Here is a 16737-nt window from a genome sequence, read left to right as displayed (position 1 = left end):
AGCTTCATTCATCGAAGGCAAGGACCCCATCTCCTAAGCGTGATTAACTGTTAGGAGATCGGGCAATAACACATCTCCATAGGTTTTATATATTTCTCCCGGTAGGTCGTTTGACACAGGATATTTATTATTCGATAGATTGGCCACTGCTTCTCTCAATTCTTCCAATGGAAGACAGCACATTACATTAGAAGAGCTAAAAGAGTAATATGAGACCTGGGCTTATTTTCGGGAAAACACGGCAATATCAAGAGAGTCCAAGAATCTAGAGAAATCTCTGTGCACAAGGGACAAAGCTGAAAACACAATATTGGATGCCCATGATCTTTGGGCCCACAGACAGCACTGCATTATAAGCTGGCATGATTCTGTGATGGATATCACTCCATGGGCTCAGGAATACTTTCAAAAATCACTGTCTGAACACAGCTGGACGTGGCATCCAAAAATGCAAGGAAAAGGTCCATCATGCAAAGAAGCAGCCATATCAGGACAACGCTGTCTTCTCTGGGCCAAACCTCATTTAAAACGGTCTGCTGCAAAGTAAAAAAATTGTTCCATGGTTAGACTAATCAAATTTTAACATTCTTTTTGAATATAATGGGCAAAGCGTCCTCTGGACTAAAAATGAGACAGACCTCCCAGATTGTTTTTAGCACTCCGTTCAAAAGCCTGCATCTCTGATGGTATGGGGGTGCATTAGTGAAAATTGGCACATATAGATATGCATCTTTGATGTCTATTGATGCTACAACTTCTCCTCCCTATAGGGTGGATACAACTGACCGCACTGACTATGCGACAGGAGAGAATATTTAGGAAGCGATTCAGATCTTTGAGATCTAAAAATGGGTCTGACATCTCCAATCAGTTTCGGTACCGTGAAGAGATTTGAATAAAACCACATATCCCCGCTTCTTCTGAGGGGGTCTCTGATTACACCTGAGACACCAATCCATCCTAGGCCGTGAGCGTTCGGGCGCCTGGCCGAACGCCCCTCTCGTGAAGGGCGCTCGGGCTCAAGGCTTCCAAACTTTCCAAGCCTCCTCCACCCCTCCCGACTAAGGGGCGGTGGGGCCCATGCAATACCCAGCTCGGTCTGCCAGCGAATGGGTTCCCCTTCGCTGGAGGATCGCTCAACGTGATTTAGCGACAGACAAAGGCTTACTTTCATAGGTCTTTGGGGAGTAGCCTACAGCTACCACAGATGACCGATCCATCAAGAATCTTCTTGACTAGCCCCTGAAAAAAACCATAGAAGTCTTCCTCCACCTTGATCGAGCAGGGGCGCCCCAACATAAGGAGGCCTTGGGACTCTGTTTTGTAGGCTTCTCCCCCTAGGCAGTTCCGTAGTTATGCAAACATAGGTAAATAGTTCCAAAAGAGCATGTATCAAAGCAATATGCCTTCATGGAAGCGTGTGTTCATGGAAGCATGGTCCATACAAGTATGCTTTTAGGCAAGAAACTAAAAGTGCGCACTGTACAGCCGCATCCATGTAACAAGCAGCTTTGCAAAGTAAGCATGCGTTTATGAAACATGTTATGTCACATTACGCAACACGTATCTATGCAGACATGCATTTCTATGTGAACATGAGGAATCCTGTATATTTAATGTAAATATGCATTAACATGCCTCATATTTCAACCATGCATGTTTAGGCGATCAAACCTCTCTGCGTGGTCAAGCATCCTTGTACTATCAAACATCCTTATGCGATTAAGCATCTTGTGCGATCAAGCACCCTTGTGTGATCAAGCACTCATATCCATCCAAACCTGCATTTATATGATCATGTTATGCGATCATGTGTTTTTATGTGATCACTGCTGCTCCCTTGCTTGAGGGCCCGGTGTGGGAAAGGGAGATCTATCGCGTTTCTTTGCACTCCAGGAAGAGGATGCGATTAAACAGCTCACCTCTATAGCAACCCAACCAAAGCTGAGGACAAACATCTTCAGTAACAAACATGGGCTGTACGATTGGAAACAGCTGCAACTGACCATCCCAACAGCTCACCCCGATTAGCCACCTATTATCTCTCCAGGGAGGAAGGTACTGTGGAGGCATGACTAGAATCCTCAGAGCCTGATAGAGATGCCTTAGGAGCCTTTCTTTGAGGTGTCTGTACCCTTCTTGGAAGGCATAGTCCTAAGCACCGAAGCAGAGGTACCATAATAACCAGCGCACCACCTTCTGAGCTATAGTCCAGCATAGGAAAAGCTGCTATTAATGCTCAGCCTGATGCTGAGTAAATGAGTACTGGGAATACCTGTATGCACCAGCTTTACATGACCTTACTGCTCCTGTGTCCATTCAGCCAACTGCCCTGTACGCACCAAGTCTGTCTTATGGTCTCAGCAGCCCTGTGCTGTGCGATACTCGTGAATGCCGAGTCCCGCACACGGCACCGCGCTAAGCTACACCCCATTCCATTCCCCAACATGCCCCCTCCTTACTTTTAAAACTTACAATTTACGCTCGGGTGACGTTCGGCAGGTCCGGCATGAGGGGAGAGGATAGAAGGAGAAACATATAGGAAGAAACACTGGGAGCCGCCGTCGCACCCCTGGTGTACCCTTTCCTCAACACTTCTTAAAAAATAGCAGTGCACTTTCTGGTAAGTGATGGTGCCTTGGCAATTTTGTGTCTACAGCCTTAGATGTTTATCTGTGTGAGATCTAAAGCGCTGCTGCCCCTGGATGCTAGACGGAGATGAGGAAGGGAAAGGTTTTGACTGCACACGGAGCGACAGTGAAAAACAAGGTATGGTAAGGGAATAATGGAGATAATAATGGAGATAATAATGGAGAAAGATCAGCTACAGGGAGACCAGGCAATACTGGTGGCTAGTCAATTTCCCTCTGCTGGCCTTTTATTTTTTTGGGACATTGCTTCAGACATTGTTCAGTGCCTCTAACACACATAGAGAGGAAAAAAAAAAAAAACACACTTGCCACAATCCAAGTTAACTATAGCAGCACAAAATGGTGCCTTCTTTGCTGCGAGGTGACTGCAGGCCACTTTAACCTTGATTTCAGATATTAGGTGTATGCCCTGTTGGTAGCTGAGAGACTGCCATAGGCAGTATCCTTCAGTCATAGCTGACAGACTGGCTAGCCAGAGATGCTGCAGAATAATGCTCCCTCTGAAAGTATTGCATCACAAAAGTCATTCCTGCAGCTGCTTGTGTGTTCTATACTTTTATAACAGTGCCTCTTCAAAGTACAACTACACTTTTGCTACAGATACTCCAGTCCCCTGAGCTAATTTAACATAGAATCCACTTAAGTATCTGTACTGTAGGAGTACTGAGTAAATTCAGCCAGCAATGGAAATTACTACACAGAGGATAAAAACTCCACTGGGTGTCACTAACACAGAGAAGTAAATATGTAGCTAAAGTGACTTTGTCCTTTAAGCACTACTGTAACAACATGAATATAGGTTGATATTTTGTGTCTCTGATAAAAAACCGAGCTCATAGCTGTGTTTAAGACAAAGGATTAGCTTGGATCATACTGAGCACTTCAGAAGTTCCTCTGCAGAATACAAAATGTAAAAAACACTGCATGCCCACCCCTGTGAATGAAACATTTTACTTATACTACAATCACCCAGCTCAGAAAACCGTTGTTTTGGAGAGATAAGAAATAGTGACTTATTTGTTATCTGGGGTCTGCCTAAAAGACAACATGAAAAAAAAAATCTGTTTGTTCCAAACACATCATGTGCATTTCTGAAATACAAATCAAGCCAAAATAGTGAAAATATAAATTGATGTAATTGTCTGCAACAATTTAGAAATACTGTTAGAAAAAGTTAGAAAACATAGCAGGGAAGAACAAAAAGAAAAAAAAAGAAAATAAAAAAGGAATCTACTGCTCAGCTTCCTTTCATATACTGCCATCTGTAATAGTCAAAATATATTGCTCATTGATGCAATTTTCTTAGCGCAGATGATCAAATGTTAGTTCCAGCAAACATACTCAATGATGGACATGTAGGGTCAGATCTCATCTTCTTACTGAACTGTTTTTGGATACCAGAGCAAAAAAACAAAGCAAAAACAAGTAGGGATCAGTGGTGGCAAACAGGACAGAAGATGAGAGTAGTAGTAGTGTGTATCAGCAAAGCTGGGACTAGAGAGTTGGATCTGAGAAGTATAAGGTGATCTATACTACCTTTTAATACATAGATATACAAGAGCTTATATACATATTTTCTAGGTAAATACATTCTGCTCTTGTGCAGCCATCACTGATTTTACACACTGAAGGCCAAGCTCTACACCTATGCATGTATGACTCATTCAGGGCCAACATGTAAACAATATTGTGTAACCAGCAGTGGCAGTTTGACTGAAGCCAAGGCCATTCTGTCGCTGTGCTGCCTCTGATTACAAACAAATGAGGTTTACATGCTGGCGCTAAGCAGCGGCAGCATATAGGGCTCACTTACACTGTATGTAAACAATAGCATAAATGTTTACAAGAATAGAAACCTAAAATGCAATCCAAATCAGATCAAGAATACCCAAAAAACGGACCAGCGTGAATAAGCCCATACCATATACAGTGGGGCAAAAAAGTATTTAGTCAGCCACCAATTGTGCAAGTTCTCCCACTTAAAAAGATGAGAGGCCTGTAATCGTCATCATAGGTATACCTCAACTATGAGAGACAAAATGTGGAAACAAATCCAGACAGACAATCACATTGTCTGATTTTTGAAAGAACTTATTTGCAAATTATGGTGGAAAATAAGTATTTGGTCACCTACAAATAAGCAAGATTTCTGTCTCTCACAGACCTGTATCATCTTCTTTAAGAGGCTCCTCTGTCCTCCACTCATTATCTGTATTAATGGCACCTGTTTGAACTTATCAGTATAAAAGACACCTGTCCACAACCTCGAACAGTCACACTCCAAAGCGCTACTATGATGAAGACCAAAGAGCTATTGAAGGACACAAGAAACAAAATTGTAGACCTGCACCAGGCTGGGAAGACTGAATCTGCAATAGGCAAGTAGCTTGGTGTGAAGAAATCAAGTGTGGGAGCAATAATTAGAAAAAGGAAGACATACAAAACCACTGATAATCTCCCTTGATCAGGGGCTCCACGCAAGATCTCACCCATGGGGTCAAAATTATCACAAGAACAGTGAGCAAAAATCCCAGAACCACACAGGGGGGGGGGCCTAGTGAATGACCTGCAGAGAGCTGGGACCAACGTAACAAAGGCTACCATCAGTAACACACTACTCGCCAGGGACTCAGATCCTGCAGTGCCAGACGCGTCCCCCTGCTTAAACCAGTACATGTCCGAGCCCGTCTAAGGTTTGCTAGAGAGCATTTGGATGATCCAGAAGAGGATTGGGAGAATGTCATATGGTCAGATGAAACCAAAGTAGAACTGTTTGGTAGAAACACAACTCGTGTTTGGAGGAGAGAGAATGCTGAGTTTCAACCAAAGAACACCATACCTACTGTGAAGCATGGGGGTAGCAACATCATGCTTTGGGGGCTGTTTCTCTGCAAGGGGAACAGGACGACTGATCCGTGTACATGAAAGAATGAATGGAGTCATATATCATGAGATTTTGAGTGCAAACCTCCTCCCATCAGCAAGGGCAATAAAGATGAAACGTGGCTGGGTCTTTCAGTATGACAATGATCCAAAACACACCGCCTGGGCAACGAAGGAGTGGCTTCATAAGAAGCATTTCAAGGTCCTGGAGTTGCCTAGCCAGTCTCCAGATCTCAATCCCAAAGAAAACCTTCGGAGGAAGTTGAAAGTCTGTGTTTCCCAGTGACAGCCCCAAAGCATCACTGCTCTAGAGGAGATCTGCATGGAGGAATGGGCTAACATACCAGCAACATTGTGCGACAACCTTGTGATGACTTACAGAAAACTTTTGGACCTCTCTCATTGCCAACAAAGGATATATAACAAAGTATTGAGATAAACTTTTGATATTGACAAAACACTTATTATTTTCCACCATAATTCGAAAATAAATTAATTATTTCCAAATCAGACAATGTGATTGTCTGGATTTGTTTCCACATTTTGTCTCTCATAGTTGAGGTATACCTATGATGACAATTACAGGCCTCATCTTTTTATGTGGGAGAACTTCCACAATTGGTGGCTGACTAAATACTTTTTTGCCCCATTGTAATACTGTTGTGTGCAGATCTATAGAAATTATGGATCTCAGCACAGCAAAAAGTACACCAGTGTGCATGAGCCCTAAAGTTAATGTGACAATGAGGCTTGAACAGAACTTTGCCTGATGGAACCTTTTGCTTGCACTCCTATGTCTAACTGCGAACTGAAATGGAAAGGCAATTTTTTTTATGACATTATATTAAACCATTTTCTTACAAAATATTAAAGTGGATGTAAAGCATCTCATCATTTCTAAATTACTTCCATAGTGCTGATCTATAAGGATATACATGCCTCCTGCATGTATCTTTACCTGTCACATATCACCCTTTTAGCCATTTGGAGATCTGCAATACTCAGGATTCTGTGGGCAGGTCTGTAGTCCAGGGCTCGGTTGGTGGTGTTGTGAATACAGTATACTCCCCGCCCACCTCTACAGTCCCCTTGGCCAGGCATCATATTTCTTACACTGAACTTCTGCTGGTCTTGTTTATTATGCCCCATGATCACCAACATTCAGTCAAAACAAGAAAGTCCCCACATGACTTCAGCATGCCCAATCATGCTGAGGTGTGGAGCAGCCAATCCTGGGAGAGCTGGAGAAGAAAGGAGGGGGGATGTGAAGTTCACAGAATGCCTCTCTCACACTCTGAATAAGATAAGGATATCTGTTTTTATCTTGCTGAGAATAAGAGGACTGCTCAGAGCTGGATTAACTCTTCACGTCAAGATTGGACACAAATGAAACGACATCCTCTGCTGTAAGAGAGGAGTCTTGCTTCAAGAAAGGGAAAAAAATAAAATCTTCTCCCTGCAAGTTATGAGCACAATGTGCTAGTATGCATCACATAGTATTAAAGACTTACCTTAGAATGAAACCCTCCAGTGGTGCGATATCACAGCTGACAGGGTATCCATCCTCACCCGGTTTTCCTTCCGGGTTCACAGGCTTCAACAGTTTGACTGGCCAAGGTGTGAGAACGTCACTCCCGTGCATGCACGTGACAGTCACAGGTGTAGCAGGGCTCTCTCAATGGATGGTGCGCCGTCCATTGAGAGCGCAGTGTGCCCGTGACGTCACAGGCTGCTACAGCTCTCGAACGGTGCACATTTAGGAAATATTTACTGCAACTACAAGCCCTATTTTAGGTAAAAGAATACGGAGTTTACTACCACTTAAACAAGCTTGGAGAAACAATGTCAACAGCTGCACAGTGCATGCAGCCTGGTGGGAAGTAAACTTGTAAACCATACAGTTCACAGCAGAGAGAGAGGAAAAAAAAAAAAAAAAAAGAGTAAATAATAAAATAGTAACACTTACATCTGATATTGTACGTACACATTTCCTCTTAAATGAGGCTCGAAATTACAGCTAACCTGGAGAGAAAACAACAAAGAGATTACACTTGACTTGTATATAACATGTAGATACATATTTCTGATTATGACTACTCTCCGGGACTTTTACCAGATGCAAGAAGTGGGGTTTTCTCCATTACACAATACCTCTCATGAAACATTAAAAGTATGACAAACCCCCTCCAAAAAACAAAACAAAAAAACAAAACAAAACAAAAACACAATAAAGAGCTTCCCATAGCATTCACAACTGAGTTCAACACATTCCCACCGTTGTACAGAAAGTGAAAACCTTGACAGGTGTGCAACTTTATTTCTCTTTCATTCATTGACTGACACAGCTCCAGTAATCTTGACCGTAGGTTATTACACCACCTTCAGGAGAGGACTAGGCAGAACATGTAATATGTGAAAAACAACAGAACTTTACAGTTCTGCCCAGGGGGCGGTCTCTCTGGTAATAACCTCTCAGCCTGCCTCCTGCAGCTCAGCTTATTTCTGCCTAGAGAATGAGAAGGAGACTTAGGGTCCCTGCGGGACCATCGGTCCTGGGAATTTTCTGCATTTTTGCCTTTTGCGCAAGATTTTAAGATCCTGTGATCTGCTATCAACAGCAGGCTGGATAATCTAGATCCTTGAAGTCTCCCCAGGCTGGCTCGGCTACGACATGCCACTCAGGCTCCAGGGGCGGCCGGTGAGTGCAACGCTCCGGGGCACACATATGACCGAACTATCAATGGCCTTGTCACAGTGTGCCGTACTGCTCAGGAGTGGGTCTGTGATGGAATGTCCCCAACTCGTCCGGATAGCAAGTACAGCTCTCCGTGCCTCAGTGGGATTGAGCAGCTGGGCATTCCCCTGGGAGGTCGATTAGGGGGGTCCCTCTCTGTCCACATTTTCCTCCCCCCCCCCACGTGGGGGATGCTGCATGACTGGGCTTCTGAGTGGCGTGGGTACCTGGGCCAGGGGTCCTCCGGGGGGGCTCTGGCCTTAGATTGGGGGCTGCGTTGGGTGTCTGTGTCCCTGGGTGTCTGGAGGCTCTGCATGTGCTGTCGCCATAGTGCTGTTCTGCCGCCATTATCTCTGTTCATTCACTGTGTACAGTTGCTTGTCGGCCATTTTCTGTGCATCTCAGTGGAAAGCATGGTCGGTGGCCATTTTCCCTGTGATTGTCCCTTATACAGGGCGGCCATTTTGTTGTAGCTTAGCACAGTTTTTATCCTCAGAACGGCAAGTTTTTTTTGCTCTGGACACCTGGGAGCTGATACCGGATGCAGACACCTGTAACAAAATAGCACAGCACTCGGTCGGGGTGGCGAGTTCTGAGGTGGGGTTCTGAGGTCTGCAGCAGCTAGGAGGGTAGGATTGTGCACCTGTCCTAAGTCCCCAAGGTGGAAGACAGGGTGGGTCAGCATGGCTTCAGAGACTGGTGTTTCTTCCCCAGAACTCCCTGCAATTGCAACCGCCTCATCTGAAAACAGTGCAGTGCCTTTGGACGGTTTGTCGGCAGTCCTTGAAACGTTCGTTGCCAGGGTGGAGGCGGTGTACAGGCACAAAAGGTGATAAGTGGCACCTGCCCCCCCCCCCCCCCATCCTCCAGGAACAGCTCTGATGCAGACTCGGGCCCCGCAGCAACTGGCTGCCCCTGCTCTGATGTGTCTGATGACGCTGACCAAGACCGATCGGACAGTAAGGATGATTCCCTGTCCGGGTCCGCGCAAGACAAATCGCTAGTTGGAGCACTTATCACAGCTGTGTGCGATACCCTGAAAATTCAGGATACAGCAGGATCCTCTGCTGAAGTAGCAGTCCCTTTTGGGTCCCGTAAGCCAGTCCGTACACCTAAGGTGTTTCCATATCTGACTTATTTCGATAAGTTCATATACAAGGAATGGGGAAGCCCGCAGCGGACCTTCTCGGTCCCCAAAAGAATGGTGGGATAACCCTTTGAGGAGAGCTTTCTTAAAAAAAAAAAAAAAATGGTTGGCTTCCACGGTCGTGGACCCCCCCCCCCCAGGATCCAGGTTAAATAAAGTAACCACGATCCCGGTAGAGGGGACACCTGCATTTAAGGACCCTACCGACAGGAAGGCCGAGGCAGTGGCCCGTTCCTTGTTTACGGTTGTGGGGCAGCATTACGACCAGTACTGGTCACAGCACTAGTGTCACAGACACTGAATGGGCAAAACTTTTGCACCCTAAATTGGAGAAGCAGTAGGCTACTCCTGTCTGTGTGAAACTAGCAGACCAGTTAGTGCACGGCCTTAAGTACGTTTGTGTCGCAGCCCTGGATAGGCTTCCTTTGCTCTCCAGGGCTTAAGTGTCAGTAGTGGTGCTGCGGCGCCTGATTTGGCTAAAATGCTGGTCTGCAGACCAGGCATCTAAAAAAGCCTTGACGGATCTACCCTTTCTTGGTAATCAGCTATTTGGAGCCTCGCTGGATGACATTATTAAGAATGTCACCAGGTGGGAAGAGCACCTTGCTCCCACAGGCCAGGAAGAGTAAGGAGTCACACCGCAAGCAGGGGCCCTCATTTTCCGCTCAAGAGACTTTTTCGTCTGCCTGGGACTTAGACTAAATGATCCAAGTCTGACAGGGCGACTACTGAGCGACAGACGTGCCCCTGGACTCGCAAGTCTAACAAGCCTGCAAACAAAAGTGCTACGGTATGAAGGTTTCTCCCCGCCCATCACTCGGATGAGGGATCGCCTTCGGGAGTTTGCAGTGTGGTGGGCCTCTAGGCTGTCCGACCAATGGGTCTGCGGACTGATTTCATCGGCTACAAGATAGAGTTCCTCTCTTGGCCACCAAACAGTTCTTCCCCTCCAGCATACCCTTACTCCCGGCTCACCGGGAGGCCCTATCGGGGGCAGTAAGGGACCTGCTAAGCTGCGGGGTGATAGTGCCTGTTCCGGAAACGGAAAGGTTTCAGGGGTTCTACTCCAATCTGTTTGTAGTCCCCAAAAAGGAAGGGGGTATGTCCAATTTTGGACCTGAAAGCCCTCAATTTCTTTGTAAAAGTACAGAGGTTCAGAATGGAATCAGTTTGGTCAGTTGTCGCTGCACTCCATCAGGGGCACTCCTTGGTGTCCTTGGACATCCAGGACGCGTACCTGCACATACCCATATGCCTCAGGTTTCTGCAATTTGTAGTAGGGGAAGCCCACTGCCAGTTTGTGGCTCTCCCCTTTGGCTTGGCTGCAGCACCCGAGTCTTTACTAAAGTATTGGCTCCAATTTTGGCATTGTTGCAACAACGCGAGATCGCAATCGTGGGTTACCTAGACGATCTCCTCCCGAGAGCAGCTTCCGCCTCAGAATTAAAAGGAGGATGTGGCGATCACCATTCAAACCTTGCAGAAATTTGGGTGCCTGTTGAACCTAAAGAAGTCAGTGCTTGTGCCGACTCAGCACCTGGAGTACCTAGGCTTACTGCTGGACTCCGTGGAAGCGAGTGTTTCTCCCTTCAGACAAACTGCAGACTCTGTTGATGAACCGCAGGTTGTCGTAGATGCGCTTCTGCACGAGAGTCCTGGGTCTCATGGTGGCTTCCTTCGAGGTGGTACCGTGCTCCCAGTTTCACACCAGAGTCTTGCAGAAGGAGATATTGACAAAATGGGACAAATCTCCGTTATCCCTGGATCGGCAGATTCGGGTGAGCCAGTCAGTCAGGGACTCCCTACTCTGGTGGCTGAGATCCCCGGCACTTCGGTCTGGGAAGTCATTCCTACCTCTACATTGGGCAGTGATCACAACGGACACCAGTCTGACTGGCTGGGGTGGAATACTGGGAGTACAGTCGACCCAGGGCCTCTGGTCGGGGGGAGGAATCCAAGTTGCAGATCAATGTGCTCAAGCTCCGAGCGATCAGGCTATGCCTCTCCACATGGTCGACGAGACTAAGAGGGCGTCAGATCAGGATCTAGTCAGACAACGCCATGGCGGTGGCATAGGTCAACCATCAAGGAGGAACAAGAAGCTCGGCTGCAGCATGGGAGGTCGTTCACATCCTTCAGTGGGGAGAGCGACATGTACCGGGCCCTGTCGGCCATTTACATTCAGGGAGTAGAAAACTGGCAGGCAGACTAAGTCACCAGATGCTGGACCCATTAGAGTGGTCCTTGCATCCAGAGGTGTTCAGGCTTCTGTGCCTGCAGTGGGGCACACCAGACGTGGATCTCCTGGTCTCCCGACTCAATCGGAAGGTGCCGAGGTTCGAATCTAGGACAAGAGATCCTTAGTCGGGCACGTTAGACACGTTGGTGGCTCCATGGGATCAGTACCAACTGATCCACGCCTAATCTCCACTAAAACTGTTACCACGTCTGCTACGCAGAGTGGAGGATGAGGTACTGATACGGATTGCCCCAAATTGGTCTTGGCGTCCCTGGTACGCTGACCTAGTACGCCTGGTTGCGGATGCTCCCTGGCGGCTACAGATGCGAGAAGACCTTCTGTCTCAAGGTCCCATTCTCCATCCTGCTTTACCATCTCTCGTTTTAACGGCATGGCTGTTGAGAGCCAGGTGCTAAGGAACCGAGGCCTGTCTAATTCTGTGATTTCAACTATGTTGAGGGCACAGAAATCTTCTTCTCGGATGATATACCATCGTACATGGAAGGCTCAGATCTCCATGTGTGAGGAGATGGTATGGCGTCCACGCACCTGTTCCGTTTCCAGGATCCTGCTGTTCCTACAGCGAGGAGTAGAGACTACAAACTGGCTTTTAGCAGCTTTAAAGGGACAGATATCAGCTTTGGCTGTGCCCCCCCCCCCAACGACCCCTGGCATCTCACTCCCTAGTAAGCACCTTTGCACAAGGAGTCCAGCATGTAGTTCCTCCGGTGCGCCCACCCTTGCCCCCATGGGATCTGAACCTGCCACTATTAGCACTTCAGAAACCGCCATTTGAGATCATCAGGGAAATTCCCTGGTTGTCTCTTTCCCAGAAAGTGGTCTTCCTAGTGGCCATTACATCGGCCAGGAGGGTTTCGGAACTGGCGGCCTTGTCTTGCAAGTCACCCCATCTTGTTATCCACAAGGAAGGTGGTTTCATCTTTTCACATCAATGAAGACATTGTGTTACCATCTCTGTGTCCTGAACCAACAAATCCCAAGGAGGTGGCCCTCCATTCCCTGGACGTGGTCCGGGCTCTAAGGGTATATCTGTCTGCTATGGCTCCCTTCTGGAAGTCAGCCTCTCTGTTCGTTTCGGTAGCTGGTCCGGAAAAAGGGATGGCGGTCTCATCAGCTACCATTTCCAGGTGGATCAGACAGATCGTGGTCCAGGCTTATGCCTTGAAAGGGCAGGTGCCCCCCCTTCCTGTCATGGCCTATTCCACCAGGGCAATTGGGACCTCTTAGGCCTTCCGGCATCAAGCGTCAGTTGCTCAAGTGTGTAAGGCAGGGGACTTGGTCGTCAGTTCACACCTTTACAAAGTTCTACAAAGTGGATGTAAGCGCATCGTCTGATGCCTGCTTTGGCCGCAAAATGTTGCAATTTTACACTCCTTCTTCTGTTAAGAAAAAGTTACCTTTTTTGAATGTTAATGCACTTTGCTGCATTTGGTTTAATCGCAAGTTCTGATGCGGTTAGTTCAGATGGTGACTCCCCTGTTAGGGCGCATCGCAGGTTGTGGGTGACGTTATGTTGCTGTTCCCACCCCCCCGTTATGACACGGCTTGGGGGGAAGTCCCTACGGTCAAGATTACTGGTGCTGTGTCAGTCAATGAACGAAATAGAAAAAAAGATTTTTGCACTCACCGTAAAATCCTTTTCTCTGAGCTTCACTGAATGACAGCACCCTCCCCTCCTATTGGTTTACGTTATACTGCTTGTTGACGTACTGAGCTGCAGGAGGCAGGCTGAGGGGTTATTACTAGAGGGACCGCCCCCCGGGGCGGAACTGTAAAGTTTGGTTGTTTTTCACATGCATTACATGTTGTGCCTAGTCCTCTCCTGAAGGTGGCGTAATAACCTACGGTCAAGATTACTGGAGCTATGTCAGTCAGTCAATGAACTTCAGAGAAAAGGATTTTACTGTGAGTACAAAAATCCTATTATCTTGGCTATTACAGGCAAACATAACAGTCTGTAATATTCTTCCTATAGGGCCACTTCAGTTGTGTGTTGGAATATATAGCTTACCACTAAGGCATGTGTGTTTTAATTATCTTCTATGCCAATAATCTACAAAAATGATGACATTAGTATTCATATTTATTATAATCAATTTCACAACCACCATTTAATGAAAGGTCTGTATTTTGTGTACAGTGGTCAATGATCACTGACCTCCCCCCAAAGCACAGGGCAAAACATGTACACACACAGTTCCATTAAAATTCATGGACATCTTTCACATATTATTTAAAAGCAGAGGTCCGCCCACCCCTGCAAAAATGAAAAGCCAGTAGCTACACATACTGCAGCTGCTGACTTTTAATAATCAGACACTTGCCTGTCCTGGAGTCCAGCGATGTCAGCACCACAGCTCATATGTTTCCGTCAGGTGATGCCGTCGCCATTGCTGGTAGTGAGGCATTACGGCTTCACGCCGGGTCCCTACTGCGCATGTGCGAGGCACCTCTGGACTCTTGGCGGGGGAAGGAGGAGGAAGCTGAGCCACTGATGTAATGCGCTGCAGTCTGGTCTCCCAGAAGTGGGGACAGGATACCCACAACCCCCCCCCCCCCCCCCCCCCCGAACGTTGCCAAATGGGATCGGAGAATTTTCTACAAGCAAAGTCTGTTCTCAAGCCCCTCCCACTCCATTCAGAAGAAAATACCCAATACTTCTGGGTATTGAGTGTGTGAACACATGTCGCACAGAGTCCATGACTACTGGCTTACACAGACCATTCCATTGCTCTCAATGACTGAATGGAAACTGATGACTTGTATGACTGAACTGAACCAAATGACTGGTAAGTAATGCATTTTCTAACTGCAGCAGAATTTCATTTAAAAATTGAAGACTGCATAGGGACCTCAAATATAGCTAACAAAATAATTAAAGTTGCTGGAAATGTATCTTGTTAATGCAGCTGGTTAGTAAGAGAACAGATCCTATTTTTCAGGCCCATGTGTTTTAATTAGAGGTTGACTGATATATAGGCAGATTTTTGGCGTTTTCTTTAAATAATCAGCATCGGCCCATTGTGCTAATAAAAAAAGGCGGATTTAAAACTTCAGCGCAACTTGCAAATGACTTCTGTAATAGAAGTTAATGCAAGTTGCCTGAAGTCTTCCCGTGGAGGCTTGTCTCTCCAATCTGGGCAGCCTGCCAAGTCTGAGAAAAGAAGCAAAGATACACAATGTTTATACTTATCAATGGACTGAACTCCAATTGTAGGAGTTTTCAGTTTAACCATTTAAAGACTAAATCTTTTCTGACACTTGCTGCTTACAAAAATATTGTATTTTCTGCTAGAAAAATCACTTAGAACCCACAAATATATATATTTTATTTATTTTTATTTTTTTAAAGCAGAGACCCAAGGGAATAAAATAGCGGTTGTTGCAATATTTTATATCACACCGTATTTGCACAGCGGTCTTTCAAACTAAATTTTTTGGGGGAAAAATACACTTTAATGAAAAAAAACAAATAAACTCTAAATAGTAAAGTTAGCAAATTTTTTTTCGGCCAAAAGTTTTGATTACCTGTTTTTGTGTATTTAATATTTAAGATATCGTTTATCTAAATTATACATACAAGTGAACCGATTGGAGGTTTGTTTTGTTTAATAAATGTTTACATGCAAGACATTTTCTGTATCACTTATTACTTAAGGCTGCATTCATACTCGAACGGGCAGGCCTTGATGGTAAAATGCTGCTAGTTTTAGCGGTGCTTTACCGTCATTTTAGCTGCGTTATTCGCCCGCCAGCAGGGAGCTTATAACCCAGCTAGCGGTCGACGAAGGGGTTACATGCGCCCGTGTAACGCTGCTGCCAAATTGATTTACAGGCACTTCGGCAGCAGTGCCCATTCATTTCAATGGGCAGTAGTGATTGAGGAGCAGTATACACCGCTCCAAAGATGCTGCTTGCAGGACCTTTTTATTTTTTTTTATTTATTTTTTTTAACATCCTGCCAGCGCACCACCTGGCAAGAGACACATAGCCAACATATTCTGTTTGATTTTCTAGTTGTTATTGATTTGCAAGGCATCACAGTTAGGACTTGGTGGCCCTGTCCAGAGAGGAGACAGGACCACAGTACAGTCACTACCTGATGGCACATAGCCTGTCAAAAATGTTTCATGGTCTTTTGATCAGACCTCCAGAGAAGAATGGGGAAACAAGTCTTTAATAATTCATCTGTCAAGCTGTCGCAGTGAAACAACAAATACTAAAGAAGTGACATTTGGAGAACTAAACAACTCAAGTACAAAGTATCTGAAAGAAAAGTAGAAGTCATCCTTAGCAACCAAATCTCCAACGATCAACTGCTTTCACATCAATAGAAATGATTAGTATAGCTTTAGAAAAGTATTACGTGTAAAGAGAATATGCAATCATGTAGAAATCCCTGTGTGTGAGAAATATATATATATATATATATATATATATATATATATATATATATATATATATATATATATATATATATATATATATATATATATATATACATATATACACACACAGTTTTTATCGGTGTATGACATGCACTTATTTCCCCCTTAAATTCAGGTGGAAAATCACGGGTGCTTGTTATACACCGATCCCTGCCAATTGTGAGTGGAGCGTGCGCCAACGACATACATAAAGCCGAGTACATTGTGTAGGTCAGCGGCGCTCGCTTCGCTCCTCTCTCAATCAGCGGAGATCAAGCACCAATTTTAAATAGTCTGCAATCATAACACAACGCATCATACACACTCACCTCTGTCATCATGCATTAAGACCTTAAATGGCCTAGTGGGATCGGTAAGCACAGATGCCATTTTCAGGGAATCAGGCATCGGACAGTATATGAGCCTTTCTACTGCTGCATTTAAAGCTCAACATCCTTATCGACATTGCAAGGTCCATCTGTGCTGTCAGTCCCCCAAAGCCATTTTTGTAAGATGCTCTGAGCCGCAGTCGCACATCATCAAGTACAATACAGGACCAATGGCCTATACAGAACATGAGGACAGCAGGGATGCGAGAGAGGGATAGCACCGGAGTAAGGCAATTATTACACTTT

The 16737-nt window shown here is 45.6% G+C and overlaps 1 protein-coding gene across 1 annotated transcript in view; it reads right to left on the bottom strand.

The window, feature by feature from the left end:
• ZRSR2 (zinc finger CCCH-type, RNA binding motif and serine/arginine rich 2) overlaps positions 1-16737 on the bottom strand; it is a 55654-nt gene that overhangs the window by 10128 nt on the left and 28789 nt on the right. The window contains exon 9 of the mRNA XM_077480239.1: positions 7501-7556. Within this exon, the coding sequence (XP_077336365.1) occupies positions 7501-7556 (56 nt within the window). The remainder of the gene's footprint in view (positions 1-7500; positions 7557-16737) is intronic.

The sequence above is a fragment of the Lithobates pipiens genome, unplaced genomic scaffold, assembly GCF_037356315.1.
Source record: "Lithobates pipiens isolate NorthernLeopardFrog02 unplaced genomic scaffold, aLitPip1_a1.2 Scaffold_16, whole genome shotgun sequence".
Taxonomy (NCBI): Eukaryota; Metazoa; Chordata; class Amphibia; order Anura; family Ranidae; genus Lithobates; species Lithobates pipiens.
This window is presented reverse-complemented; position numbering and strand designations above follow the sequence as displayed.